Raw genomic sequence first — 26,142 nt, forward strand, 5'->3', positions numbered from 1 at the left:
GATTATTGTGGCAACAATTTACAGTTTTCGAATGTTACTGCCGCCGTGGCAGCCAAACAGGCAGCGAAGAGGAGTGCCGAGTGGTGGAATGGCAGAAATAATTTAGAGCGGAATGAATTGTCTGGAGAGCGGTTGCGAGAAATTGCAACTTGATAATTATAATGAGCCAATAATGACGACGAGTGGCGATAGAGTTGAGCAACGGACCCAGTGACATGACAACCTTGTTCTCTGCTATCCATTAAAACTAGATGCGGCTGAAATTCGATACGGGAAGTGAAGTGTGGCTTGAAGCAAAGTGAAGCTCCGATCAGCGATCTATAACAATTAAACGGGGCCATATATTGTGTTAAAGCGCGTATGATATCGATAGAATTTTATGAAAAATAAATGATAGCTTGATCACATTAATCAGTTCTAACATAATAATACAAATAATAAATAGATTATGTAATACATTTTTATTACGACATTGTGTATTGAACAAGACAATTTTTCGGAGAACTTCATGAATTTCGTGTAGGTATTATTTGAATGTTTTGTACATTATGCTGAATATGGAAGTATCGAAGTATGTAATTGAGTTCATTAAAATACGTTTTAAAACATTTCTTTACACAACCCATTTGCAGCTATAATTAGATCTACTGACTTTCCTTTGAACAGGTCCGCCAAGTATTCTTCAGCTATCTTTTCTGGTTGCACAGACCGCTGTTTTCGAGCAATTTTTCCTTGGTTCTGGGCCAGAAGCACGTGCACTAGAAGCGGCAGTCGGGCACTTGAGCGGAACATGTCGGAGAAAATTGCAACACGGACTTTTGCCTAATAGAATTCGAACTCAATGTGTCAGTTGTTAGTTTCGTCTGGCAGAAGGCGAGGAGGAAAAAGCAGCAAAATGTTGGCCAAAGCAAATGAAATGGAAAATTTTGTAGGTACGGCAGGCAGTTGGATCGCGGTCTATTTATAAATATTTCCCATTTCTTCAAGTATTTAACTAAATTGTGTGTCCAATGTAAGACAAACAATACCTAAATATTATCTTTCTTCCAGAAGAACAGAGATTCCTTCCGGGGTATTTTTCTAATGTAATGAAATAAAGACCGGGTAAAACGGCAAACTAGAAAGCGTAAGACAAGTAACCCCCTCTGGCCTGTCTCCCCACCAATTGCTGCGGTGGCAAAGATTTTGGCCTGCAACAAAAGGACGTGACTGGGGAGAAGACACAGGGGTCACAGTGGGGGATGGGTGACTTACCGAAATTGGGGAAAAGGAGGTGAATAGTGGGGAGCTGGGGAGGGGGTGCCTACGCCACTGACACGTACTAACGAGCGACGCCTGACAGCTCGCAGAGAACGTCATCGTCCCGCTCGACGATGCTTAAAACTTAATTTGAAGCAACAAAGACAGAGGTCTCCGAGTTTTCGGGGAGTCGAATGGAGGAGGGGTTGGGCAAACTGGGACTGCGTCATTATGCAATGCCATGTGGAAGGCTTATATAATGAGTGCGGTACAGAGCATATGAAAAATAGTCGGGGTATCTCCTTGTCAGAGCTTGTCAGCAGAAGATTACTGAGCGAACCAAGTGAGAGAAATAAGACGTGTATGAGCCCCACCAAATGAAACCTCTTACTGACCCATTTACTAGAAAGTTCCACAAGTATTTATGCACTTCGCTCACTACGGAGATATTCAGACAGACCACAATCCAATAACCACAACAAATGAGTTTTGTGTGAACGAAAATAAGTTCTGGTGAGTTTTATGGGAAAGACCCATTAATAAACGATACCATCTTATAATAAAGAAGATAATAAAATATTGACATCATGAATAGTCTTTAAAGTGAAAATATATAAATCCGCTATCTATATTAATCCAATCACTAAAAACTTGAACTTTTTTTAATATTTTTTTATGTTTTTTTTTTATAATACAAGTTTGTTATTAAATTTAACTGATATAATATATGAACATTTACAGTTTCTGCATAAGATTCATATGTAGATTGGCACCCATCCACATTTATGTGAATTAATTTACGAGTAGCAACCCTGCTAATTCAGTTACCCGTGAGGAAAGGACCTCTGACCTTGTGACCAGGTCAGCACACACGTGCGATCGACAGATGTACTTCGGGGCACACACATATGCCAACTTATGGTTATGGGAATTAGTTGTTGGAGTAGGCATTGCCTCCCATTCCCGAATCTTTCTGCTTTGCGTGTTGCCAAAAAAGAAAAAAAAAAAAAGTAAAGGGAAAAATGGGAAAACTGAAACGCAAACGAAATGAAATATGTATGTGGTGGAGTACGTTGCGAGCATGGAATTTAGGCAGTTCAAGTGGGTAACGGGTAACGCAAATGAAAGTCCTTGTTGGCGTATAAAAAGAAAACCGGAAAAACCGAAAAGCTAAGCCCCGAGAACGTGCGGCGAGGGCAAGACACCGCTTTTTTGGCCAGAAGCCAAAGGACCGAGAGAAAATAAAGGCCAGGATATCATGCCACCGTAAGGTGGAGATGCAGACACCATCCGGCGACTAAGAAACCGGAGCCTGGCATTTTTATTCTTTTATAAAAATATATCACCAACCGCCAGCGTTGACAGAGCAAATACCAAGCAAAGTCAAGCAGAGGATGTTATGCCTTTGATTCTCGCAGAGATCAGGAAACAAAGCTAAGCAGGAAGAGCAGGAAGCAGAGCAGGTTAAATGTTGACAATCTGTTTAGCAAATCCGGCAGCAAAATGAAACAGCCTGGGAGCTCCAACACAAAAATCAATTTATCGCAAAGGTTTTTTTTCAGCTTGAGGTCAAGGATTGTGTAAGCGAAAAGAAGGTTACTTTCACATGCTTAAGGTAAAGAAATGGAAATTTTTATATTTTATAAATAGAATCATATTAGAAGAATATGTATAACACCTGTAGTTCTAAACAGGGACCGAAAAAAATAATTAATTTTTTTTTTTTGATCCTGAGAATAAGAGTAAAAACATAAGTAAGCGTAAGCCACAAAATAACGATTATTTTCGATCCCCGGTTTAAATATATCGATTAAATAAATGAATTAAAAGTAATTGTTGAAATTAATGTAATTGCGGAAAATCCAGGGATCTCTGTGAGCTACCATTGGCAATGTTTAAAGTGCGGAAGAGCAAAAGAATTCGAAACTTGGGGCAAGCAACATAAAAAGCATTCTCAGTCCCAGAAGTTATTTCCCCGCACCCAATTCCCACTGACCCCCAACCATTTCCTGGAGCTCAGTTGCCATAGCATCGTGCTTTTTCCTCCGCTTCTTTTGTCGTTTATTAATTTAACAAGTGCTGGCCATTTGCTTTTTAATGAACAGGGCGACACAGTTTTGTCTCTTTATGTATTTCAGCGAGTGACAAGGAGAAGAGCGAATACAAATAAAATACACTGTAGAACGCATCAAAAAATGTACTTTCATAATTAACAATTAATCCCTATTTTCCTAATAGCGATTTGTATGATTCGTGTATCTTTATTCATAAACTTAATTTTAAGATGGCACAGAAAAATGTATATACAATTCACTTAAAATTCAATTGCATCAATATACATTTCTCCCGGTGTTTTTACATGCATTTATGAATATATATGCAAAAGGCGAGAGGTAAAAAATTAACAGCAAGCGTAGAGAGGAATGGGCATGAAAATATCTAGAGCCGTTACAACGGAAGTTTTCTAATGTATCTGCTGGGTTTTTGCTTTTGCAATCGCCTCAGATGCTTTTGCTGCCACAGTGGTTCTTGCTATGTATTTGATGTAAGCGGATACGCGACGGCTGCAAAAACATTAGGCAACAACAAAGGAAAACATCGAGCGCGGCATGACAATGTTTAAAGTCTTCTGCTAAAGTTGACTACCAATGGAAAAAGCGGCCGGAACGAACCGGACCACACACACAGTGAGCTCTGAAAACTCTGGAAAAAAACTAAAAGAAAATTAAAACAAAGACAGCGGGAAGATTAGTTCTCCCATCACAATAACCCAGTTAAAGCGAGTTAAATTGTGATTAACTGCCAAAGACAAGGCACTCAGAAGTCGTCCAAAAGGCAAACAGCGCACACTACCCACAACAAGAGCGGTGTGAACGGAATTTAATGAGCCCGGCCAAAAGAGAAAGTCTACCCCTTTTCTCCAGCTTTTCTCCAGCCGAGAAGGGAACTGCATCGAAGGTACGACAACGTAATGCGTGCCATGACTAGAAACAATTTATAATGCGGCCTGCAGTTGCTTGGCTCCGAGTCCGAATACGAATCCGCATCCAAATCGAAACTGGGCCTCTGTCTCCTCCCCCCGACACTTTTCTCCTCCCCTCACCGACTTTGGGCTCCGACTCCACTCAATCATTAACAGTCATGGACGCAAATTGCTCAGCCATTCAGGCTTAGATGCCCCCGCTCCTCCTCTTTTGGCTGGGATAGAAAACTTTCGCGCATAAATTAGGCTAATATATCTCTACCCAAAAGGTAGAGCGGCAAAAATAGTGCAGCCCGGAGATTACAGTGTTTAACAGCGAGGGAGGTCAGGATCTGTACCTTGTGCTAATGATAGCCACAAAGCTGTCGGCCCAGGTGAAGGACCCTCCGGGGGCTGGAGGTGTTCCCAGGTAGGTTGGCGTAGCAGCTGGGATTTTGCGGTAATTTAGATTGGTGGCTCAATGCAGTGGGTGCCTCCAGGGGTCCGCTGTTGGAGCACTTCACTGGGGTCTTAATGTGTCTGCTAAACCAACGAATTTTGCCAGAATAAAGAGTTATCGAGGTCACTGATAAGTATACAATGTAAGCAACGTCGTGAGAAGTGCAGTAGAACATTTTACAATCCTAATTTCTTAAGCAAATATTGAAAAAAATTCATTATTAAATGGAATTTTAATACTAACATTTCACATTAATTAGGTCAAAAGCACCTCTCTTAAAAAATCTGACTACGCAATGAGTTTGATTATAAATTCTTTACAACATCAAGTTAATAACTAGCTCCGAGTACGAGGCTATCTCCATTCATAACATATTTTCTCACTTTTCCCATCAAAATATATTTCCAACCTGAAAGGGAGTTGCCCCACACCTATTGTTCTCGGCTGCCCTGGCACTTTGCCTTATCCATAATCTAAGACCCCCGGAGCACCTGCAGTGCACACACACACACGGTTCTTCAATTATTTCATTTCGTTTATGCCAAGGTAAGTAGAATTTTGTCGAGCGCCGCCAGTGGCCATAAATCGTTGAGCAACTTGCTCGACCTTCTCGTCGTCGGAGGACCAAACGTACATACCTCCTTGCCATGACCGGCGAACGGAACGGAACACTTTGCCCGGGGGCAAACAGGAATGTTCTTATGCAATCAGAACACTTCACTCCGCTTCACTTGGTTCGATGGTTCCTCGATGGTGCGAGTATGGCTCACTTACGTAAAATACAGTCCAGAAAAGACGCCCACATGTCGGACAAGATGGCATGCCTTCCCCTCAATCCCATGAGCCCCTGCACCCAACATTTCCATTCAGACAACGTCGATTCGAATTTTTTCGCTCTTTTCTGCAAGGATCATTTAAAAAGTGAAGTGAAAGAGGGAAAAAACTTGCTCCACATGCATACATAAATAAATGGCCACAGACTCGACGTAAAACGGTCCAAGCTGGGCGAGAGGGGGTGTAACTGCGGGTGGGAAAGCCGACTGCATCGGATTTCCGACATGGGACCCACCTACAAAAACAACGAGCTTTAGTTACCAGAACAAACCTCGCTGCAGAGAGAAAAAAAAAAACGAAAACGAAACTGAAGACAGGAAATTTGTTCCGCGTTGGATACGCTCCTTAAAAAACGAAATAGAAAGCATAAAACAAAAATGAGCTTAGCGAAAATGTTACGGAAATATGAAAGCGGAGGGGGTGGGGAGATTTGGGAGAGATTATAAAGTGTTGGGGCAAAAAACTTAGACCAAAAAGTTTTCTTCCAAAACGGAACCCAATGTTTGTGCTGCTAAAATTAGTTCCAAACGTTTTAGGATTTTTACCCAGAAATTGGCAAAAGAAAGATAAACGTATGTATAAACAAAGTGCATAGAATAGTTATTTTCTGCCATTAAATTTTATTATTCACACCAATTTGATACTCAGATTTTAAACGGAAATAGAAAAGTACTTAAACAAAAGCTCAATACTGCAATTTGTATGTTTTAATGGGACCATAAAATCAAAGCCAACCGAAGGCAATTGAAAAACTTTCCCACAGGCCACATTTAACGAACTCCAGAAACAAGAATAAAAACAATCAATTGCACAAAGAGAGGAAAATGATAAACGATGCAAAGCCACTTTTGGGAGAGTGAAAATTGTTGAAGCAGCCGCAGAAAAGTTCCGGCTGGTTTGCAGCCAAAAGAAAACTTTACATTACAACTATGTGAAATTCACACAATTATTAAAAGGAAAGAGGTGGAAAAACTGCCAAACAAAGAGAAAAACACGTTCACAAATGGTAAGGTTGTGCACAATGACATTGACGACTACATTTCCCCGCTAAAAGTTTTCACAGAAAAGAAATTGAAGACTTTCTACGGCGACGACTATTTATTCTATGGTTGCAATTAAAAGCGAGCAAGGTGAGAGCAAGAGCAAAAAGTGCAACTTTTCCCGGTCATTAAAAGTAAAATAAAATACTTTTACTGCTTAAAGAAGACCTCCATGCGGATTTACGCTTCAGAATCAAAGTTAGCGTAAACTATAAAAAGTCAAAACTTCGATAGAGAATCGTTGGCCAAAACGGAACAAGAAAAGAATCGAAAAACAATTAGGATAGTCAGTGCAAGCTTTAATATTAGTTGAATTGGAGTGGAACCAGGAAATATTCTAGTAACTAAGGTAACGAAAACAGTTAGGAAAGAGCACTCAAGCTAATAAAAATATTTCCTAATCTTTTAAAAGAAACATATAAAAAAAACCAAACAAAGAAAATTATTCGGAAGCTGAAGATATAGTACACTCCGAATAGTGTCCAAATTAAGTTCACAAATAAGGTCAACTACATTTTGCCATGGCTGCAGTCTAATAAGGCCAATAGAGAAGCAGACGTAGTAAAAATCAGAATTTTATGACAAACAAAGTTTGCCTATAATTGTAGGTGGTCCTGAAATCAACTTCGTTGATTTTATTCTTAGCAAGGTCCAAGTACCTTCCAAATGCTAATTATTAAGAAATAAGGGTTTATGTTAATTGGTTATGAATTCAAAATGAAAAGCTGAATGTTGAATAATTCAAAATATTTTTTATTTAAATAGTTTATATTTACTACTACGTTTTAAAATCCTTGTCCCATCCACAGGATTCCTATGGAGAATAATGCGGTCCTGACTAAACATAGCACTACCTTGTAAAATTTATAAACCCAAAAAATAATTAAGCAGAATAAAAGTTATTATTACTGTATCTACACTCAGAAAAAAAATCGCCCTGAATTTTAGAAAATCGCCATACTTTTTAAGCCAAAGGCAGCTCGCCTTGCCTTTTAGAAAAAATATTTCTAAAAATTAGAAAAAAAATTTCTAAAATTTAGGGTTAGTTTTTGCAATATTGAATAAGAAGAAGAAAAAAAAATCGGGGAATCGGGAGTTATGCCGATTCCACCCCTCTGTCGGTGTGGGGTGTTGTTGTTGGGGTTCTCGTTTCTCAACTTATTTTTCTCTCCTCTATTTAAACACATGGATGACGTCACGATGCTTGTACACAAACACACTTTTAACCTTAAATTGTAACTGAAATAATAACTGAAATTATTATATTATTTATTAATGATAAACATAAAAATCAAATAACTTACTATCTTGAGAAAAACATTTTGGTCGCTCGCGGGATTCGAACCCCTTACCTCACAGTTTGCAGTCAAGCACTCTACTAGCTGCGCCAGGGAAGCATCACGAGAGGCGCTGTACAAAGTAATTCTCATTCTGTTCTCTTCGGTTCTAGGTTTATACTCTTATTTATCCATTATGTGTGTGTTAGCTTACCTCAATCCTTATTTGTATTAAAGTATACATTTTAATGCGCCTAATAAAAAAAAAAAAAAAACGCAAAAAATATCCGCCTCGACGTGGGATCGAACACACGCTTCCGAATATAAGCGTAGAAAACAAATAATCCGCTCGCATTAGACCCCTAGGCTACCGATTGGGCCAATTTCCTAAAATTTAAGGCGATTTTTTCTTAGTTTGAAAAAAAAATTTCTGAATAACAGAAAATTTTTCTAAAAGTGGAGAACAAGAGGAGTTGATCTAATCAGGGTAAGTTTTTCTTATTATTTAGAAAAATATTTCTGAAAAATAGAAATATTTTCTGAATTTCAAGGCGATTTTCAAAGTATGGCGATTTTCTAAAATTTAGGGCGATTTTTTTTCTGAGTGTATATATCTATTTTTAATAAGCTATTAATTAGTAGAATGCCACATTTTTTGTTACATTCGTATTATTTGTTAAATACGTAATCGCTCATACATTGTAGAATCGCCTCTGTTATTCCCAGAGTTTTTTTCTAAAGCTTAATTAATTTTAATACTCAACCCTAATGGGATAAAACAAAATAAAGTCTTATACAAAAGTGGTAAAATTTTTAACACCTTTCGCAAAACATTAATCGTCGGCAAAAACCTAGTTTTTTTTATTTGACCGAAAGCAAACTCATTAGGTAATGTGCCAGCATTGTGGGCATTACCAAACACCATCTGCGCTTATTTGTTTATTTTTAAACGCTGACAGACAAACTAGCTAAACTGCAAAAAAGCGTGGACAAGAAGTACTAACGTCTGTGTTCTTTATTCATTCTGTCAGCTGTAAGAGGAACTCCAATCAGCAATACTCAGCCTTGAGGAGAGCTTTTCGGTTTCTGGTTTTTCAGATTCCGTTTCTGTTTTTTAGCTGGGCCGCACAATTACCAGGCAGAATTTATGGCCGAACCGTCGCGTTGTAAATCTTTAAGTAGCCATAGACAAGGCTCGCATCGCCTAATGCGATTTAACCCTCTTCCACCGCTCAGCCCTCGTCCTCATTCCCGACCAGACTACTGCAACTTTATGACATTAGTTTTGGTTGTGGTTTGGGCCAGTTGCAGGGGCCAAAGTGGAAAAGAGGAAAGCACAAACACAGACCTTCCTCCTCGCCAGAATGGTTCATCAATTTTCTGTGCGTTTCGGGGCAGCAGATGCTGCGGTCTCCGTTTGCGGCATCGTTAGATGCATCGAACTGATCGATTCTATTGATCGATGAGCTGCTTTCAGCCACTAAATCATTGTAATTTTCACACGCTTTGCCGACTCTGTCAAGAACTAGGCACTGGGCGGCAGGAAAAAAAGCCCCACGACTTGTTAGAGGGCCCCCCGGAGCGATTGGTCGCATTTATTATGGTTTTTATAAGCAGATAATGTTTATAGTCCCAGTTAGTTCGTTGGAAAACCTATTCTTTGCATAATAATATAATTCTAAAATCCATGAAAATGCATGCCGACACCTGTCTATCCTGTTGAACATCTTAGCGAGGAAGTACATATATTTTCATTATTTTATATATTTGTCGGTGATTTATCGGTGTCTGAATAAAGACGTGCCATACAGAATACACCCAACTAACTAACTACGTCCTGAGTCATTCATTTTGATATTAAACTATTATTTCCACCACATTTCGCCTGCTGTTCATGCAACTTGCGCCAACTGGCTTAACTGGTTTTTGACCAAAATTTCTATACTTATCATTATTTGCCATAATTATCATCATCCAACGCCTCATCAGACACCAACAGAGAGGAAAAGCAAATAAGCTACAAAAACGGGCAATAAAAGCAGTCGAACCCAGTACTAGCTACGATTTTAGAAATTATTTGTACGCCCAAGCACCGAAAAAAAGCGAAACCTCTAGTGCATGCTGCGGAGAAGTGGAGAAAAAAATCAATCACTTTCACTGCCGGCCAAGAGAGTTTGTCATAGTCAAGTTTCTGGCCGGGTCTAGTCCGGGGTCTCTCCCTCCCATCTTCGCATTGCCTCCGACAATTTTTATTACTGCTTTTCACCCATTTACGCCAAGCCGATCGCTACACGTACCGAAAACAGCAATAGCAACCAGCAAAGCGAAGAAAAAGGTTTAGCTTAGCCAACAACGAAACTCGTTTCGCTTTTTGCAAATGCAATAAGATACAAAGTTTGGGGCACGAACAAAAAATATATAAACCAGCAGACTCAATGCTCTTTCGGTTGCCTGACTGACTAGTTATAAGTATTTCGGTCAAATACGATTTGATAACTTGTCAGCTGTTTCGCGAAAAGAAAGTTAATTCAGTGGCAAATATATCTGTGTATTTGAATATAATTAATAAAATATTCTCCTTGTACTACTAATTGAAAAGGAAATTCAAACTATTTTGTAATTAATATTATTATCATAAGCCTCAAGACCTTTATAAGGAAATCCATACACCCGCATTGGGCATACAAAGTATTCTACTTCAACGTTCAGTGAACTCACGATCGCTCTCTTTCGCTCCAACTGCTCCGTCTCTTTCTATCGCCATCCGAGTGCTGACTTTTTTTGTCAAAACTGTCAAGTCAAAAGTTCAAAACGAGAAAAATGTTAAACGGCCCAGAATGAGGTCTATGGCGCAATAGGCTTCCGAGAACCCCGAGTTTTACAGCAGCCCAAAACTGCGGGGTCTTGACGTCTAGCGGCTTCTTCTTCCGTCTCTTTCTCATTGTTTGTTGCCTGCTTGCCTCTTCTTGGCCCGCTTTAAAACGCAGCTCAGAAAAGTTTTCGAGTTAATGGCCACTTTGCTCATTATAAGCCAACTAAAACTGACTGGGCCCAAACTCTTTGTGGTTTCTGCGGTTCTTTCGGTTCTTTTAGCAGATGTTGGATGCTCCTCTCTTTGTAGGAGGCATTCCGCCTTCTTTCAAACATTGCGGCCTGTGGGCGCTTTCAATGCTCACAAATTTTAATCTACTTGATGCCAAAAGCCTCTCAAAGTTAGCGGCCGCAAAACCCTAGCGCGCCCGGAAAATTAAATGAAAAACTAACGGGAAAGGCTTAACCAGCAGAGTGGAGAAATTCAATAAAGCGGGACTTTAAATTTTACAAAATCTACCAGAAATGTATGCACATAAATAGGTTATTTAAATTAGAATAAAAACAATAAATATAAAAATTTTAATAAAAAAAATTACCACTACACATTAAAAAAAAAAAATAATAAAATATGAATAAATAAAAGTGCATATTCCCCTATCAATTTGACATTCATCCATTCACAATGCTCAATGAAAAGAATACCAATAAATTTTAAAACAAATGTCTGACTCATGGATTCATGGCAAAGTACGAACAAAAAACCTCCTCCCCCATTTGGTAATACATTTCATTAGCCACATTCTCTTCCTTATCGCACCTTTGTGGCGGGAAAGAGACCATGAAAAATCACATAAAAATAATGTGTGATTTATAAAATAAATGGTCATTCGGCATTAAACTCAAGAGCCCGTCCAGCGGTGGCGTATTCGGGATAATTGTGGGAAAGGTTCGGCTAATTTCCCCCAAAAGTTCTGGGCACACCCAGCTTTAGACCCCGCCAATCGACAATTAGAAGCCAAGTTAGCGGCCGCTTAGTGACTCACCAAACATGGCTTTTTGCCCCACAATGCGCGCACTGACCCAAATTGTGGCTAAGTGTGTGCCACGGGGAAGTTGGCTGGGATGATGTTGGCCCGCAGAAAACATAAATCCAAGTGCTGGTCAACGTTTCCGGAATTTTGATGCATTTTCACTGGGGCTAGCGGGGCAAGACTTGGCGTTAATAGAGTGTGAAAGAATTTTTACTGCAATCCACGAAGAGGAATACAAACAAGTGAGTGAAAGACGAAACTTAAGTGCCCTTCGCAGAACCTAATTTCATGAGGTAATTTCCTCTTTGGAATGGAGCTTTAAAAACCGTATGATGAAAACTCAACCAATTGAAAAATAAATAGTAATCAAAATTAAAATAGAAATTTATTTTATAAATTCAACAAATTATAACAAATATTAAAGTGAGTTTTATACATTGGAAGCTGAGGTTATGATACATACGAATATGTTGCAATTTTAGAAGCGTAGAAAAAAGATAAGAAGCACAACTGAACTAAGAAAACAAAGATAGCAGGCTAAAAGAGAAATTCCGAAAGCCATTCTCAAGAGTTTGTTAATTTACTGGTCCAACTTCCGGGTGGCAGTCTGCAACGGAGTCTAAACTTAGTACGTTCTGCTCATGATTTAGTGGGTTAATTGTTTTCATACTTTCTGCCGGAAAGACAATTGGAGAGGAGGTAAAGACGGCGGACCACTTCAATGCCAGTAAATATCCATTAAAAGACATAACACATTTCTTTTGACATTTATCCGCCACAGAGAAAATGCTATAAATGACATTTTCCACTCAGCTATTTTATCTCTATCAATTCGATTATTTATTGAACCGAAATCTGTGCACAAATGTCAGTCTCGTTCCCATTGATTGAATTTGTTTTTGGGAAATCTTTTGCATAACATTGACACAACTGAGCCAACACAAAAGCCGAATCTAATACATATCCACAATGTCCTTACAGACAGGAGAGATCGAAGCAGAAGCGGTTCCGAATGTAATCCAAACCACAAAGGCAAGTGGAAGAGGGTTGGGGCGGCCAAGAAACCAGAACCCCACATCAATCAAATACATTTTCGTTTTCTGTTTACTTTTTGCTGGTTTGTTTAGCTAGAGATTGCTGTACACTAATTTTATCGATTTCTGCTGTTGTTGGCCGGCTTACATTTTAAATGGGAAATTATGTAAATGAAACTTTTGTTTGCGGCATTTGGGGAATGCCTGAAACAGATTCGATTTTGATTGTATTGCCAAAGGATTTGCCCTGTTGAAAGTGAGTTATGCCATAGCCGAAAGTAAATAACTGCAAATGGATTCTAAAGTATGTTTGACTTTATTTGATTAAATTTTTAGGTGATTTGAGGTCCCTTCTCGGAAAAAATTATACCTGATTCATAGATCTAATTATAACGTTATCAAGGAGTTTAATAATTTACAAACAAAAAATACAACTTGGTAGCCCAGACATTATTATTTTAAAAGATAAGCACAAAGTTATAAATGGTGTGCGATAACTTGGTATTAACGACCAATAAACTTCTGTAAAATTGGTATGCCCTGTAAGAATACTAAAAGGGGATTTATTATCTGAAGTTGAAACTAAAAGCACAAAACAAATATATGGCAATTTAAAATCATTTTAAAGTGGAAATGGAAGCCAAATCGGGTTGAGCTTCAGCACTCACAATAGCGCAGTTCCGCTGATAACGCAATTAACGTCATAAAGTAGCTCTAACTACAATATTATAATCTTCCAAACCTCCAAGAGTGTACACACTGAGTACTACACATAGTTTCATATCATTATCTTGTTTAAAAAGTTTGGAAACCCCAACAAGTAATTATAGTAATAAACCAGAACGATAATGTGTTTGTGCTCGGTAAGTAAATCAGTGATATGACAGACCGCTAAAATTCTATCGATTGGGAAATATATAAATTGAAAAAGACATCATTAATTAAAGCTAATTATCGAGACCCCTCATTAAATTTGAATTCTCCGAGATTGATTACTTTTGGTACACATCAGTATCAGGCACAAAGACTGGGAATTTTAAATAAGCAACGTTTTGATATGCACAAATCATTTGATAAGCTCAATTAGTTGAACAACCGAGGAAGTTAATGTGGCAAAACTAAGAAAATAATAGAGTATTTATTCCTCAAAACTTATCACAAAAAGGGGCCTTGGCCTGCTCTGAGATAAAAAGTAGATGGAAAGAGTAACATTGAGAAATTGTTGAGGCAATTGAATAAATGAATGACTGACGGACTGTGGGTGGAGAAACTGTAACAAGGCGTTAACCATTTAAATTTATGCGATAAACATGCGAACTGGAAAAAATGTATATTTCTGCCATATCAGTGAAGTAAAGTCATTAACATTATATCCTATTTTGTTTGCACTTCTTTTTGATAACCTTGTAAAACGGATAAAAAGATGTTTTCGTTTAAAAAAAATTAAAAGAAGCAAATAAAATAATATGTAAAACTTGAGCAAAAATTACTTGAAAATCAGTACTTTATGATTCAGGAAATAAGAATTAGTGAGTAAAGTTGTTTTTGCAAAATAAGTCAAATTTTGTTGTGCTAAATGGAGGATAGCAAAAATATTTAGCAAATGTATCACGCTGAGTTTGTTTAGTTTATCTGCAGCACAGTAAAACGAAGTGAAGATGGATTTGCGAGCAAACAAATTCGCTGCAGCACACAACTCAATATTTTTCCGGTTAACGATTGCCCACAGGCCCCCGCACAAACATATCGCTTTCACTTTCTCCCCGGATATGCCAGCCCACTCACCTTGGGTCCTCCAGCAGCTTCTCGGCCTGGGCGAGTCGCAGGCGGACGGTCTTCATGCTCTGGATGGGGAAGAGGCGGCAGAAGCGCGTGAGGAACGCAGGCCGCCAGCAGAAGCGCGGGAAGTCCCGGCAGACGTCCCACAGGCGGGTGTTGTGCTCGAACAGATAGGTGTGCGTCTTGCCAAAGTTCAGGTAGTCCACCATGTCGGAGTAGTCGCAGTTGAGCAGGTTCTTCAGGTTCTGCACGGCCAGCTCCTGGTCGTCGGGGTCGCGGATCTGCTTGATGCCGAAGTCGAGCAGCGGCTCGTAGTGGTAGAAGTTGCCGGGAATCGAGTTGAGGATGTCGCCCAGGAAGGTGGAGCCGGAGCGCCACGAGGTGACCACCACACTGCGCACCGGAGTGCCGTTCGTCTCCGGCGTCATGTCCGCCAGTCGCTCGGCTCCGCCGCGCGGATACTCGAAGTTCTCCATTTCGGCCAGGATGCGCGACCGTTGAGCCGACAGGACATCCACTATAGTAGCTGTCAGGTTGTAGACGGTTGTGGACTGCTGCTGCTGCTGCTGCAGTTGCTGCTGGAAGCGGTCGTAGAAGGCGCTGCGCGCCAGCGAATTGGAAGGACCTCCATCCACGGACGCGCCCACTCCGCCGCCCGCCCCCGCCCCCTGATCCCGGCCAGCCGCCTGGTTGAACGGGGTGGTCAGCGGACGGTGCTGGGTGGTGGCGATCAGCAGCAGGATGCACAGGCTGCTCACGCCGCAGATGCCGATCAGATTGGCCCTGCGCGACATCCGGCTGCGGCGCCGCTTCCCGTTCAAGCTGAGCCGCTGCTTAGCGCGTGTCCTGCCGGGATCGACGTTCGACGGGTCCTGCTGGCCGAGCAGGGAGCACGCCTCCAGGTCCGGTTGCTCCACGTCCAGGTGCTCCTCCGCCGCGTCCCCCTTGCTCATTGGTCACTGGCTGATGGCTGGAGGCTGATTTCTGGCTCTGTGGCTCGCTCCTCCTCCTCCTCCTGCGTAATCTCTGTTGGGCTATGCTCGCACTCGCTCCCACACGCACATAGTTGTCACCGCGCCCTCAACTCGAGCGCATTGCAGATCGCTGCGGAAGTCGCGTCGTATTTTATCTTTGTTTTCCCGACCCTTTATCGAAATTTTCCGCGACGCGAACCGATGCGAGCAAAACGATTGACAACAACAAAGTGACCGTTGCTGGAACGTCGAGACATGCCACGGAATCGCACAAAGGAGGTGCCATGATACACCCTAAATAATCCGGAAAAAGACAGCCCCACTGTCGCAAGTCGTGGTGGAGAACTTTGACAGACCCCCAGCGTGGACCCGAACCATTTCAGAGGAGAGTACCCTCTATATCAAATCGCTTATGGGGAACTCCCCCTTAAAAGTACGTTTCTGAGGTATAAAGGATAATGCGAAATACAACATAATTATCAAAATCAGGGACAGCAAAGAACTGTTCATTTTTCTTACAGAAAAAATCATGCACATATAAACGCCTATCAAAATTTGTAAATACACCAATATTTTAGTTCGCCATTAAATTTTACATATCCGCAGTGATTTTTATTTTTTGATTTTTATAATAAAACTAAAAAAAACTTATTTGTTGAATTTTATATACTTATAATTTCTTAAAAATTTGTTTACCCATTAAATCGCCACAAATTAATTTTGAGTTTTATTTTTGATCGTGAATTTTGTACCTCGATAGGAGGTGTTTTTGCCTAAAATACTATTGCCTAAAGAAATAAAAATAGAAATTTTATTTTTAAGCACCCTGGACGGGAATTCCCCTTTAATAATTTTTATCAAAATAGTCTTTTGGCTTTATTTACTGGTTGTTTAGACTGATATTTCTACCGAAAAAACCGCTATAATTACACACCCGTCACTTTTACTGTGACCACAAATGCTTAAGCCTTGCCCATGTTCGGCTCGAATGACTCCGGAGAAAAGTGCTCAAAGTCTTGGATCGAGCGATAGCCCCACAAGTCCATTGCCTCGCTGCATACATCCTGAACAGCCTTTATATCGTCCACCTTCATTTTGCTCATCCACTCGTTGGCGGGCTGGTTGGAATACCTCCAGCGAAGGTCCAATCCGAAAGACTCGGCGCTATGAACATTCCGCGGATGCACTCCTCGAGTAATTGCACTGGGCCGCCTCAGGGGCAAGCCAAAGAAATCGAATACCAGCTTGATACTCTCCTCGGGCTGCAGGAGCAAGTCCTCATAACGTATAATGCTGTGGGACATACGATATTCAGTTATTTTTTATTTATTTTATAAGCCATCCCAACGCTACAAGCTTGGAGTTTATTATTAATGCGCTAGTCACAAAAAATCAATTAAAGTAGGGGAGAGGTCTGTAGGTTGAGCCACCTTTTGTTTTTAGTCTCCCATTTGGACATTCGCTTTTGAAACTTCACGTGTTAGGTACCGATCGAAAGCTTAGTCTTTTAGCTGTAAAATAAAGCAACAAAAAAATTTTTTTCCCCTTGGGAAAACTAAAAAATAATTTTTTTTGAAAAGTGCCAAAAAATTACAATTTGAAAAAGAGGTCTGTAGGTTGAGCCACTTTTTAAAGTCAATACTACTCACACAAAAAGTACTTCAAACTATAAGGAACTATTTATTTATGTTAATTTAATCAATTTTAGTTCGTCCTAAATTATTTCCCATCCATTTTTTAAGAACTTCGACCAAATAACAATTAAAATCAAAAGGCTCTTTGAACATTCACTTTTCCCCTAATATCAAAGAAATGTGCTAGGCAGAAAGCGACCTCTGTTGGCCTAAGGCCTTTTTGTATGAAAAACGGGTGTCTCAACTTACACAAAATGGGATGTTTCGGGAAAAAATTAATAACTTTTGTTCTGACTGTCACATTAAGCTGATTCTTTTTTTAATTAGTTAACAGTTAATATACTAATGTTTTAAATCTCTTACCAAGTTAATTTAAGGACGTTATTAATTTTTAATAGATTTTTAAAAAAAGTGGACAAAAACTTTTTTGGTGCAAAATGGTACACGACTCTCACAGCTTAAATCTGGCTAGAGCCTGGCTTATAATGTTTTCCCCAAAAGTTTAGTTACTGAAAAGGACTACAAAAAAAAAAATAAAAAAAATTTTTTTAGTGGAAAAGTTTTGAGAAAATTGAGTGTCTCAACTTACAGACCGTCTCAACCTACAGACCTCTCCCCTAAAGATATTTTGACTTATTCTCTAATACAGCACTTATATTTCATAATTAGGTCGCTTTAAATTGATTAGTTTTGATTACTATAAAATAACTATAAAAAAAATTTTTTTATCGCAAGAGGTAAATTGCCGAACGTTCAAGAAATTGATACTATCCCTCTCAGGATAGTTATTTTACCATTTTTTCCAAGATGATAAATAATAACGAAATTACTAACCTGAAACGCTGTGGATAAGATTGGGTTAGCTTCTCAACCATCTGATAATCACCGACCATATCGTTGCAGAGGGCCTTCGCCTCGCAATTCTGTGCTGTCTCGCACCATTTGTTATTTATTTGAGAGTACACAGTGCTCCTAGGATCACGGACGATTAGGAGCATTCTCAGATTTAGCCTACAAAAATAGTTAAAGGTAAAGCCTGGTAATCAATAGTAAAATTAGACTTCACCCTTCGCGTTCTAAGAGGGTGGCCAGAAAGTTCAGACGCAAGTTGTACACGGCCATGTTGATAAATGGATGCAGCTTGCAAATGGCGGCCATTGTCTCCGGATTCCAGCAGATCTCCTGGCTGTACGTCTGGCAGATTTTTGCCTGGGCTCCGTAAAAGCGGCGGAAGACCGTCGATCGCTTTCCCCACCGAATCATTTCCGCAGATTTATTGTAGTTGCAGTGGTACAACGCCTCCAGCTCCGCCAAGGCTCGGTCGTGATCCTGTTCCGCATTTGAGCGGCTCTCGTGGGCAATCAAAGGAGCGTAGTGTTGGTAACAACCGGGCTGGTGGGCCAGATTGTCCAGCAGGGTCAGGGCGCCGGAGCCCTTGAACGTGACCAGCATGGAGCGGATCGGCTGACCGCCCGTTTCCAGGGTGAAATTACTCAGGTCGCCCAAGTGATGCGTCTTGTAGGCCACTACTGATCGCTGCAGGGTCACCGGATCCGGCATCAGGATGGGCAAAAGGAAGAATACGAACAGGACATAGGTCGCATAGACGGCCACGCAAACGCCGGTGAATTTTGTAGAACGTGAAACATGCATTGTTTTAGATTTTAAATTTGTTTCCTAAACCCCACACTTGCAATTTTTAAATGAGTCTGAATGGTCGTAGAATTTTCGTCTGACAGAAGGGGCTTTGCCTCTATGAAGGAAGAAACAACCAATATAAGATCCCCAAAAAGACTTTGATGTTTATCCTGTAACATGCTACCTTTATTGGCATATCTTATATATTTTATATACCTTTAATAGTTAATAATAAATTGTTATTTATCAGTTATTAAAATACTAATATTGCTACATTGTAATACGTAAATATTTCGAATTTCAATTTGTTAATATATTTTTGTATAAGATCCACTATGCTGCTGAAAATCGATAAACTTTTGAAAAAATAAAAGAGTTTCGGACTAGGCAACTGCAAAAATCTCAAAATTTTGAATGAGTATTACCTATATTGTAAAATAAGAACTAATGCCGATTAATAGTTAGCAGCATATTAAATCTCGTGTAATTTGTTTAGATTTCTGGCACTAACATTGAACCTGTATTATACTTCAATACGTATATATGTTGGTATATCTGTTGTTAAGTCTGTTCATTTATTAATCAAGGCAAGGGTTTCTGATGAGGATGAAGGCGTGTAAAGGAGCTTTAATCCTTACAACCGTTTTATCTGCGAGTTAAGCTCATAGAGATATGGCCAGCAAAAGCAGTTTAAGAAGTTATTCTTAGATTACTTGGAATATTATTGAAGATATAAACTTATAATTGTACTCTGAACATAGCTTACTGATGATCTGATAATGGGAATTAGTCGCAAAAGTAAATATATCTTAGTTTATAAAAAGATATACAATATTTATGAATCTCGAAATACGTATATCAATCCGTTATGGTTTTTGCTTACTTATAAAAGAAGAACTAAGGAACCGGTTGGTAGGTGGGCCCCAAATATAAACTAGGAATGCTTTTCATATTTGAGAAACGGTCTCTACCAACATTAAAGTACTTGCGCATACTTGAAAATTAATACTAAATATTTAATACCATTACTGTCCCTCGAATGTCTTCGTTTATTACTTAATCGCTGTTTCCCTCGGTCTCATCGTCCAGCAGCAAGCTTGTCGAACCATAGCTACGGAGTCTGAAATTTAAAAAAAATATAAATAAGACTCTTATTTTGCAGGAAAACTTTTTAAACAAAATGGTTACTGAAGTAATACAAGTATAACACATTGCAGGATCATAGTTTAACTAGAATAAAATAAAAATATAATTAAGTAAAATGTTTGGGCCACAAAAATCGTAGATTTTTTAAACAAATATTTCTTTATGAATTAATGGTAAAAATTCTTATTAACAATGAAATATATCGGCTAATTTTGTAAATTACATCACTTATTAAGGGCAGTTAGTATATTATGTCTACATAAGTACTTACTAAAGGTGGAATAAAATTAAAAGAATGAAATTGGTACACTGTCATTGTCTGAAACAACTCGTGTATTAATCATTTCACCTCCTCCAGTCTCACCTCATCGTCGGACACTTTGAGACCGTCTAGATTAATGCTGTTCCTGGCATAGCCCGCTCCTGCAGATTGCTCCTTCTCATACAGCTGCCGGTTCAGCTCATCCTTGCTGGAAGCGGAGCTGCTTCCTCCGTTGTTCATTCCCTTCAACGGCAGGGCGAGATTCGCCCGACTGGCATTGCTGCCAGCACTTCCATATCGCCCATTTCCGGATCGCTGTCTCTGATGATGGTGATGGTGCTGTCCGTGGGGATTATCGAACTTCTGCTTGGCCCGCTCAAACTCCAAGTTCCGGGACTTTGACTCAAAAATGTTTTCCTCGAGATGTGTGGGCTTGGCATCAAAGAAGGCCGCTGCTGCAGCTGCCGCCGCCGCCGCAGATGCCGCTGCACTGCTCTGCTGCTGCTGGAGCAGCGTCCGCTCAGTGTGACTGGATCTCTTGACAGAAGCTGCATGATGAGCTGCTGCATCGCTGCCGTTGTGGGAACTCCTCAAGCACGCCTGCGAATCATCGAAGATCTGGCGAAGATCGTTGATGTTTGGCAGACAATCGTTGGGCAGCTCCACGGCAATCTTGTTCCTCAACTGCACCCCGCCCATTCCCCGCAGCTGGGGACTCGGGGCACGTCTTGTTTTAGTCGTTTAGGAGTGGGTTAGGAGTTAGGTTGTTAGCCAAGCCAGCACCATTAAGAGGTTAGTTGTTATTAGAGTTAGTTAAAGGACTTATCGGTATGTAAAAATATATATTTTGGCTGCTCTTACCTGTTCTGTAGGTGCTGTATCTGCACCTGTAGCCCCTCAGTCTGACCCACCAGCTCATCGTTGGAGCGCTGCAATCGGCGCACTTGGTTCACTGCCGAATCCAATTCGTCCTCAGCGCCAGCTAGTTCCCGTTTTAGCTCCTCCACACGCTGGCGAAGACGCTTCACCTGAAAGGAAAAAGGAAGAGTTAAAAAATTAAATGAATTTAATTCATTTAAGACTATGACTATAGATAGGTAAGTATAAGGAAATTACAAAAAGGTGATTATGAAGTAGAAGTTATCTACAAAGAAGCTGAAATAATGTTTTTTTTAATTCTTTTATTACACCTATTAAAAATGTGTATTACTTGTACAATAAATTTTCATATTTCCCCAAAAGTTAGCCCTTATTTTTTCATTTTAAAATTTTTCGGAAATGTACTTTACAAATTTTAAGTAGATACAAATATATACTTAAATATCGTAAATACTCAGCTAGTTTAAAAACATAAATGAAGGAACTATCCCTTAACTTTAATGCATTTATTTCTCTAGTACTTTTAATTTAATTTGAATAAACGTATTAAATAAGCGATTCCCCAAGAATCACATCATATCATATCTTCTAAAAACATAAATCACATTAAATGCAAGGGGCGTGTCTTGCAGTCCTCCAAACCGACTGATAGGCACATGACCCCCGCCAAGTGGTGATAACGCTTGAGATTGGAAAAGTTTCCTCCCAGTCGCTTCACTCTTGGTTTCAATAGTCAAGTCAAAAATAAGTGCGATAATGCGAAAAATTTAGAACCCGCAGATTAAGATCGGGCATAACAACAATATTATTTTTTCGGGGTAAACAAAGTGTGGCGAAGAGAAGACAAGAGAAGAGACCGCGAGAAGAACTGAACGGGCAGCGGACGACAAAAGCTCTCGCTGTAGATTGGAGCTTTCTTCATTCTCTCGCCGAACGTAGAGTAGAGCAGCTGTTCTCTGGAGAACCGGCTGATTGTTTCCAAGCGACCACACAGAACCAAATAGGAATTATGATTGCGCAAAGTGTAATCAGCAAACTGAGGCCCTGTGCCCGCCGTTTGGCCAGCTCGAGCTCCAAAGCCGCAGCTCCCAAGTTCAACTGGCAAGATCCGCTGAACCTGGAGAGCCAGCTGACCGAGGAGGAGGTGGCCATTCGGGACGCCTTCCGCGGCTACTGCCAGGCGGAATTGCTGCCGCGCGTCAAGCTGGCCAACCGCCTGGAGACGTTCGACAAGAAGATCATGGAGGAGATCGGCAGCCTGGGAGTCCTGGGCTGCACCATCAAGGGCTACGGCTGCGCCGGGGTCTCCAGCGTTGCCTACGGACTGCTGACCCGCGAGGTGGAGCGCGTGGACTCCGCCTATCGGTCCGCCGTGAGCGTCCAGAGTTCGCTGGCCATGGGCGCGATCTACGATTTCGGCTCCGAGGAGCAGAAGCAGCGCTATTTGCCCAGCATGGCGGAAGGCAAGCTAATTGGTGAGTCCTAAATGGTCAACCTAATCTCTTTTTGTGAGGATTATGTAAGGACACTAGAGCTTGAAAATTATCGATGTCAGTATCGATATTATCGATACTTTTGATATTTTTCAGTAATATTTTTCTAATAATATTATGCAAGTGTATAATAATAATACGTGGTATTAACAGAATTATACAATTTTTTTGAATTTTTGTTTGCTTTTCTTGAAAACATCGATATTATCGATACGATAATGATAAAATATCTAAAATATCGATACTGTCATTTATCGATAATTTTTAAGTACTAAAGGACATTGTGACAAACGGCTTCCCAACATGAAGTAGTTGGCAGAATTTCTTGTACTTTTCAATCAGAGTCTCTTCTTTTCATACAGGTGCCTTTGGCCTGACCGAGCCCAACCACGGCAGTGATCCCGCCGGCATGGAGACCCGTGCCAAGTACGACAGCAAGAGCAAGACCTACATTCTGAACGGATCCAAGACCTGGATTACGAGTGCGCCCATTGCCGACGTCATAGTGGTTTGGGCCAAGTGCGAGGATGGCAAGGTTCGTGGCTTCCTGGTGGACCGCAAGATATCCGGCCAGGGCCTGGAGACGCCCAAAATCGAGGGAAAGTTCTCGCTGCGCGCCTCGCCCACGGGCATGATCCTGCTGGACGATGTCCGAGTGCCGGAGGAGCAGCTGCTCCCCAATGTGGCGGGCTTCACGGGACCCTTCACCTGCCTGAACAATGCCCGCTACGGAATCGCCTGGGGCGCCCTGGGAGCAGCCGAGACGTGTGTGGAGATTGCCCGTCAGTATACACTCGATCGCAAGCAGTTCGGTCGCCCCTTGGCCGCCAATCAGTTGATCCAGAAGAAGCTGGCCGATGCCACCACGGAGATTGCCTTGGGTCTGCAGGCTTGTCTGCACTTGGGTCGCCTCAAGGACCAGAAGCTGCACACGCCCGAGATGATTTCACTTTTGAAACGTAATAACACGGGCAAATCCCTGGATATTGCGCGCCAAATGAGGGATGTGCTGGGCGGCAATGGCATCAGCGACGAATATCATGTAATCAGGCATGTGATGAACTTGGAGTCGGTTAACACGTACGAGGGCACGCACGATATTCACGCCTTGATCCTGGGACGAGCCATCACAGGACTGCCTGCATTTGCTAACTAATTCCCCTGTATCCAGGAACTGCATTTACTAAATCCTTTTATGTTCGAGTGTCAATGTGAATAAATGTTAATCAAATCGAATGAGGTGCGAAGAAGGCTGCTACATCTCAAAGTACTCACTTATTTCCCCTCGACTGATAAGCTGATATGCGTAATCTGATCCATATATCATCCGATAAGAGTTTCGGGTGTGGATTTACTTATGAGTAAATCATCATGAGTGAGTGAACAAAAAAGAGTTGCTCACTAAACTGAGTGAGTGAACATGTTCCTTTGAACTTGTTCTTTATTGTTCACTTGTTCATTTTTGCTCACTTGTTCAGTTTGGCTCTCTTACTTGATCTTTTTAGTTCACTTGCTCAGTTGCTCTCTAGCTGTTTCTGGCGCAAAAAGTATTTTTTTTTCACTTTTAGGATGCATTTTTCATACGATTTTACAGACAATGAGCTGTTTTCTCAGAGCCAGTGAAAAAGTTAAGGACAGAAGAAGTGAGCAAGTGAACAAGTGAACAAGTGAACAAGTGAACAAGTGAGCAAGTGAACAGGTGAACAAGTGAGCAAGTGAACAAGTAAACAAGTGAGCAAACTGAGTGAGTTGACTCATTGGGAAAAAAAGAACAAGTGAATATGTTCGCACAAATGAGCAGTTTTTACCCAACACTAGATTTACTTACCTCCGCCTCGTACTGCTCGGCTCGGCGCACGGCGTGACCCAACTCCGTGTTCGTTTCGGCCAGCAGCTTCTTGAGCTTGGCGTGCGACATCTTCACCTCGCTGATCTCCTTGTTGCGCTCGGAAAGCTCCTGCTGCAGGGCCCGCACCTCCACGTCATTGGCCTGCATGGGTCGGCACTTGCGGTCGGAACGCTCTTGGTAATCCCGCAGCTCGGCCCGCAGCTTCTTGTTGTCCCGCTCCATGGCCAGTTTCTCGGACTCCAGTCGCTCGCGCTTGCCCCATTCGGAGGCGTTCTCCGCCTGAAGGTGCTCCAGCTCAGTGCGAAGTTCGGTGAGGCTATAGCGAGGCCATAGTTAGACTCTGGTCAGCATATAAAAAGAGATCTGCTGCTTACCGACGCTCGAGATTCTCACGGGCGGCAATCTCCTCCTGCAGCGAGTTGTTAACGATGCGCATCTCAGCACGATGCTGCTCCTGAAGCGTTAGAAGTTCGCGCACTGCCTCCTGCTTGGCCGAGCGCATCTCCTCCTGGCGACCGCGCACATCCTGGATCTCCAGCGTCAGCTTCTCGATGCTCTTGTGCAGCTCCAGCTTCTCACTACGAAAAAAGGGATTGTTTTAGAAAATATTGGTTTTCAGGAGATCGATTTTACTTACTCCCTTTCCGCCTGAAGGGTTTTCTGTGCCTCGTCCAGCCGCAACTGCAGCATGGATATTTTCTGCATCAAGTAGTCCTCGTCGAAGTCGTCCTTGGAGAGCTGCTGAATAAGGCGCTTCTCCTCGGCAGCCGCCGCCTCGTCCAACTCGGTAAGGTGCTTGGGCATGGCGCCCTTCAGGGCGAACTCCTCGATGTCCAGGTCCTTGACATCGTTGGGCAACTTGGTGACCAGGCCGTCCTCGCTGTTCACATTCTTCAGGCCATCCGAGGAGATGTCCGGCGAGCAGTTGGCGTCCCGGCCGTTGGCCTCCGCATCCTCGCTGGTGTCCGCGCGATGGAACTGGCCGGCGTGCTTCATCATCAGCGAGTGCACCTTCTCCATCTCCTTCTTCAGCTGCGTGATCTGCATCTCGAGATCGTTCTTCTCGCGCTTCAGCGAGTGGGCCTCCTTCATGGCGCCGTCCAGTTTGAGGCTCAGCTGCTTGGACTCCTCCCGGGCCTTGTTCCGCTCGTTGCGGACCTGCGAAAAGTGAAAAGTTTTGATATTGAACCAACTGGGAAGCCATGGCAACGGCGCTGCTTACCTTACTCCACTTCTCCCGCCAGTTGGCCGTGCAATCGGACCTGGAAACATGGAGAGTTGGGATTAGCAGATGGTTTTAATGAGGATTAGTTACTCCACCTACCACCACTTCATGGTCTTCTCCATTTGCGCCGCCCTGGCGCGAGCTTCGTGCAGTTCCCTCTGCCGCTGGGACTAGGATGGAAATGGGGTTTAATATCTGGAAAATCGGGAAAAGCAGACTTACCTCCCGTGCCTCCCATTCCGTTTCTCCGTATCTAGCCGACATGGTGGTGCCAATGACGCCCACGCCGCCCACTTCGTTTGCCATCGGTCGCCTGCTGCCCACCGGTGCAGCAGTTGCACTTTGCGTCGTGGCCGCAGCCTGTGACATCTTGCTGGTATGCTTTCTCGAGTCCTGGATTGGGTCCTTCTTTCCGCACCACCGCCTAGCTTAACTGTTGCATTGCGGGCGTGTTTTTGCAGTTATTTAGAACAAAGCTGAAACCGAATACAGAAAATAAATTGCAGTGCCATTCGCCCGCGAGCGACAGCAGCTGTTGTTGTTTACTAGTCGCGGTGAATGGTTAGAGTCTG

At 41.8% G+C, this 26,142-nt stretch overlaps 4 protein-coding genes across 6 annotated transcripts in view; 1 reads left to right on the forward strand and 3 right to left on the reverse strand.

The window, feature by feature from the left end:
* Positions 1 to 15,684, reverse strand: part of LOC108067320 (carbohydrate sulfotransferase 4) — a 30,247-nt gene extending 14,563 nt beyond the window's left edge. Inside the window, exon 1 of one of the 2 annotated variants that reach the window (XR_011417508.1) lies at positions 14,477 to 15,684. Coding sequence is in view for 1 of the 2 variants with exons in the window: in XM_017156288.3 (XP_017011777.2) it covers positions 14,477 to 15,423 (947 nt within the window). In the remaining variant the exon portion in view is untranslated. The remainder of the gene's footprint in view (positions 1 to 14,476) is intronic. The other variant, XM_017156288.3, reaches the window with a different exon arrangement.
* Positions 15,685 to 16,241: 557 nt separating this feature from the next.
* On the reverse strand, positions 16,242 to 18,819 carry LOC108067316 (carbohydrate sulfotransferase 5). The gene is made up of 3 exons (XM_017156281.3): positions 18,145 to 18,819; positions 17,913 to 18,089; positions 16,242 to 16,737 (listed from the first exon to the last, which is right to left on the reverse strand). Exons 1-3 carry the CDS (start codon positions 18,729 to 18,731, stop codon positions 16,407 to 16,409), a joined length of 1,095 nt encoding a protein of 364 aa, XP_017011770.2. The 5' UTR covers positions 18,732 to 18,819; the 3' UTR covers positions 16,242 to 16,406.
* A 595-nt stretch (positions 18,820 to 19,414) lies between these two features.
* On the reverse strand, positions 19,415 to 26,100 carry LOC108067314 (coiled-coil domain-containing protein 102A). 2 transcript variants are annotated; one of them, XM_017156277.3, is made up of 9 exons: positions 25,793 to 26,100; positions 25,670 to 25,740; positions 25,568 to 25,607; positions 24,983 to 25,503; positions 24,720 to 24,923; positions 24,325 to 24,661; positions 20,986 to 21,152; positions 20,227 to 20,851; positions 19,415 to 19,836 (listed from the first exon to the last, which is right to left on the reverse strand). In XM_017156277.3, the coding sequence occupies exons 1-9, from the start codon at positions 25,937 to 25,939 to the stop codon at positions 19,828 to 19,830; spliced, it is 2,121 nt and encodes a 706-aa protein (XP_017011766.2). In that variant the 5' UTR covers positions 25,940 to 26,100; the 3' UTR covers positions 19,415 to 19,827. The 2 variants fall into 2 exon arrangements, with proteins under 2 accessions (XP_017011766.2, XP_017011767.2); XM_017156278.3 differs by lacking the exon at positions 20,227 to 20,851 and having other exon boundaries at positions 25,793 to 26,096.
* LOC108067315 (glutaryl-CoA dehydrogenase, mitochondrial) lies at positions 21,933 to 23,774 on the forward strand. Its single transcript, XM_017156280.3, has 2 exons — positions 21,933 to 22,478; positions 22,859 to 23,774. Exons 1-2 carry the CDS (start codon positions 22,013 to 22,015, stop codon positions 23,650 to 23,652), a joined length of 1,260 nt encoding a protein of 419 aa, XP_017011769.2. The 5' UTR covers positions 21,933 to 22,012; the 3' UTR covers positions 23,653 to 23,774.
* Positions 26,101 to 26,142: the final 42 nt, after the last annotated feature.

This window comes from Drosophila takahashii, chromosome 2L (genome assembly GCF_030179915.1).
Source record: "Drosophila takahashii strain IR98-3 E-12201 chromosome 2L, DtakHiC1v2, whole genome shotgun sequence".
In the NCBI taxonomy this organism is placed as follows: Eukaryota; Metazoa; Arthropoda; class Insecta; order Diptera; family Drosophilidae; genus Drosophila; species Drosophila takahashii.

Bases quoted from the DNA above. Each gene is read 5' to 3' on its own strand.
- LOC108067316 (XM_017156281.3), bottom strand. From the start codon at position 18,731: ATGCATGTTTCACGTTCTACAAAATTCACCGGCGTTTGCGTGGCCGTC. The intron at 18,090-18,144 runs GTGAAGTCTAAT...CTATTTTTGTAG, and splicing joins ACCCTCTTAGAACGCGAAGG to GCTAAATCTGAGAATGCTCC. The intron at 16,738-17,912 runs GTTAGTAATTTC...TATGTCCCACAG, and splicing joins TCTTATCCACAGCGTTTCAG to CATTATACGTTATGAGGACT.
- LOC108067315 (XM_017156280.3), top strand. From the start codon at position 22,013: ATGATTGCGCAAAGTGTAATCAGCAAACTGAGGCCCTGTGCCCGCCGT. The intron at 22,479-22,858 runs GTGAGTCCTAAA...CTTTTCATACAG, and splicing joins GGCGGAAGGCAAGCTAATTG to GTGCCTTTGGCCTGACCGAG.
- LOC108067314 (XM_017156277.3), bottom strand. From the start codon at position 25,939: ATGTCACAGGCTGCGGCCACGACGCAAAGTGCAACTGCTGCACCGGTG. The intron at 24,924-24,982 runs GTAAGTAAAATC...CTTTTTTCGTAG, and splicing joins ACCCTTCAGGCGGAAAGGGA to TGAGAAGCTGGAGCTGCACA. The intron at 20,852-20,985 runs GTAAGAGCAGCC...GACTAAAACAAG, and splicing joins ATACAGCACCTACAGAACAG to ACGTGCCCCGAGTCCCCAGC.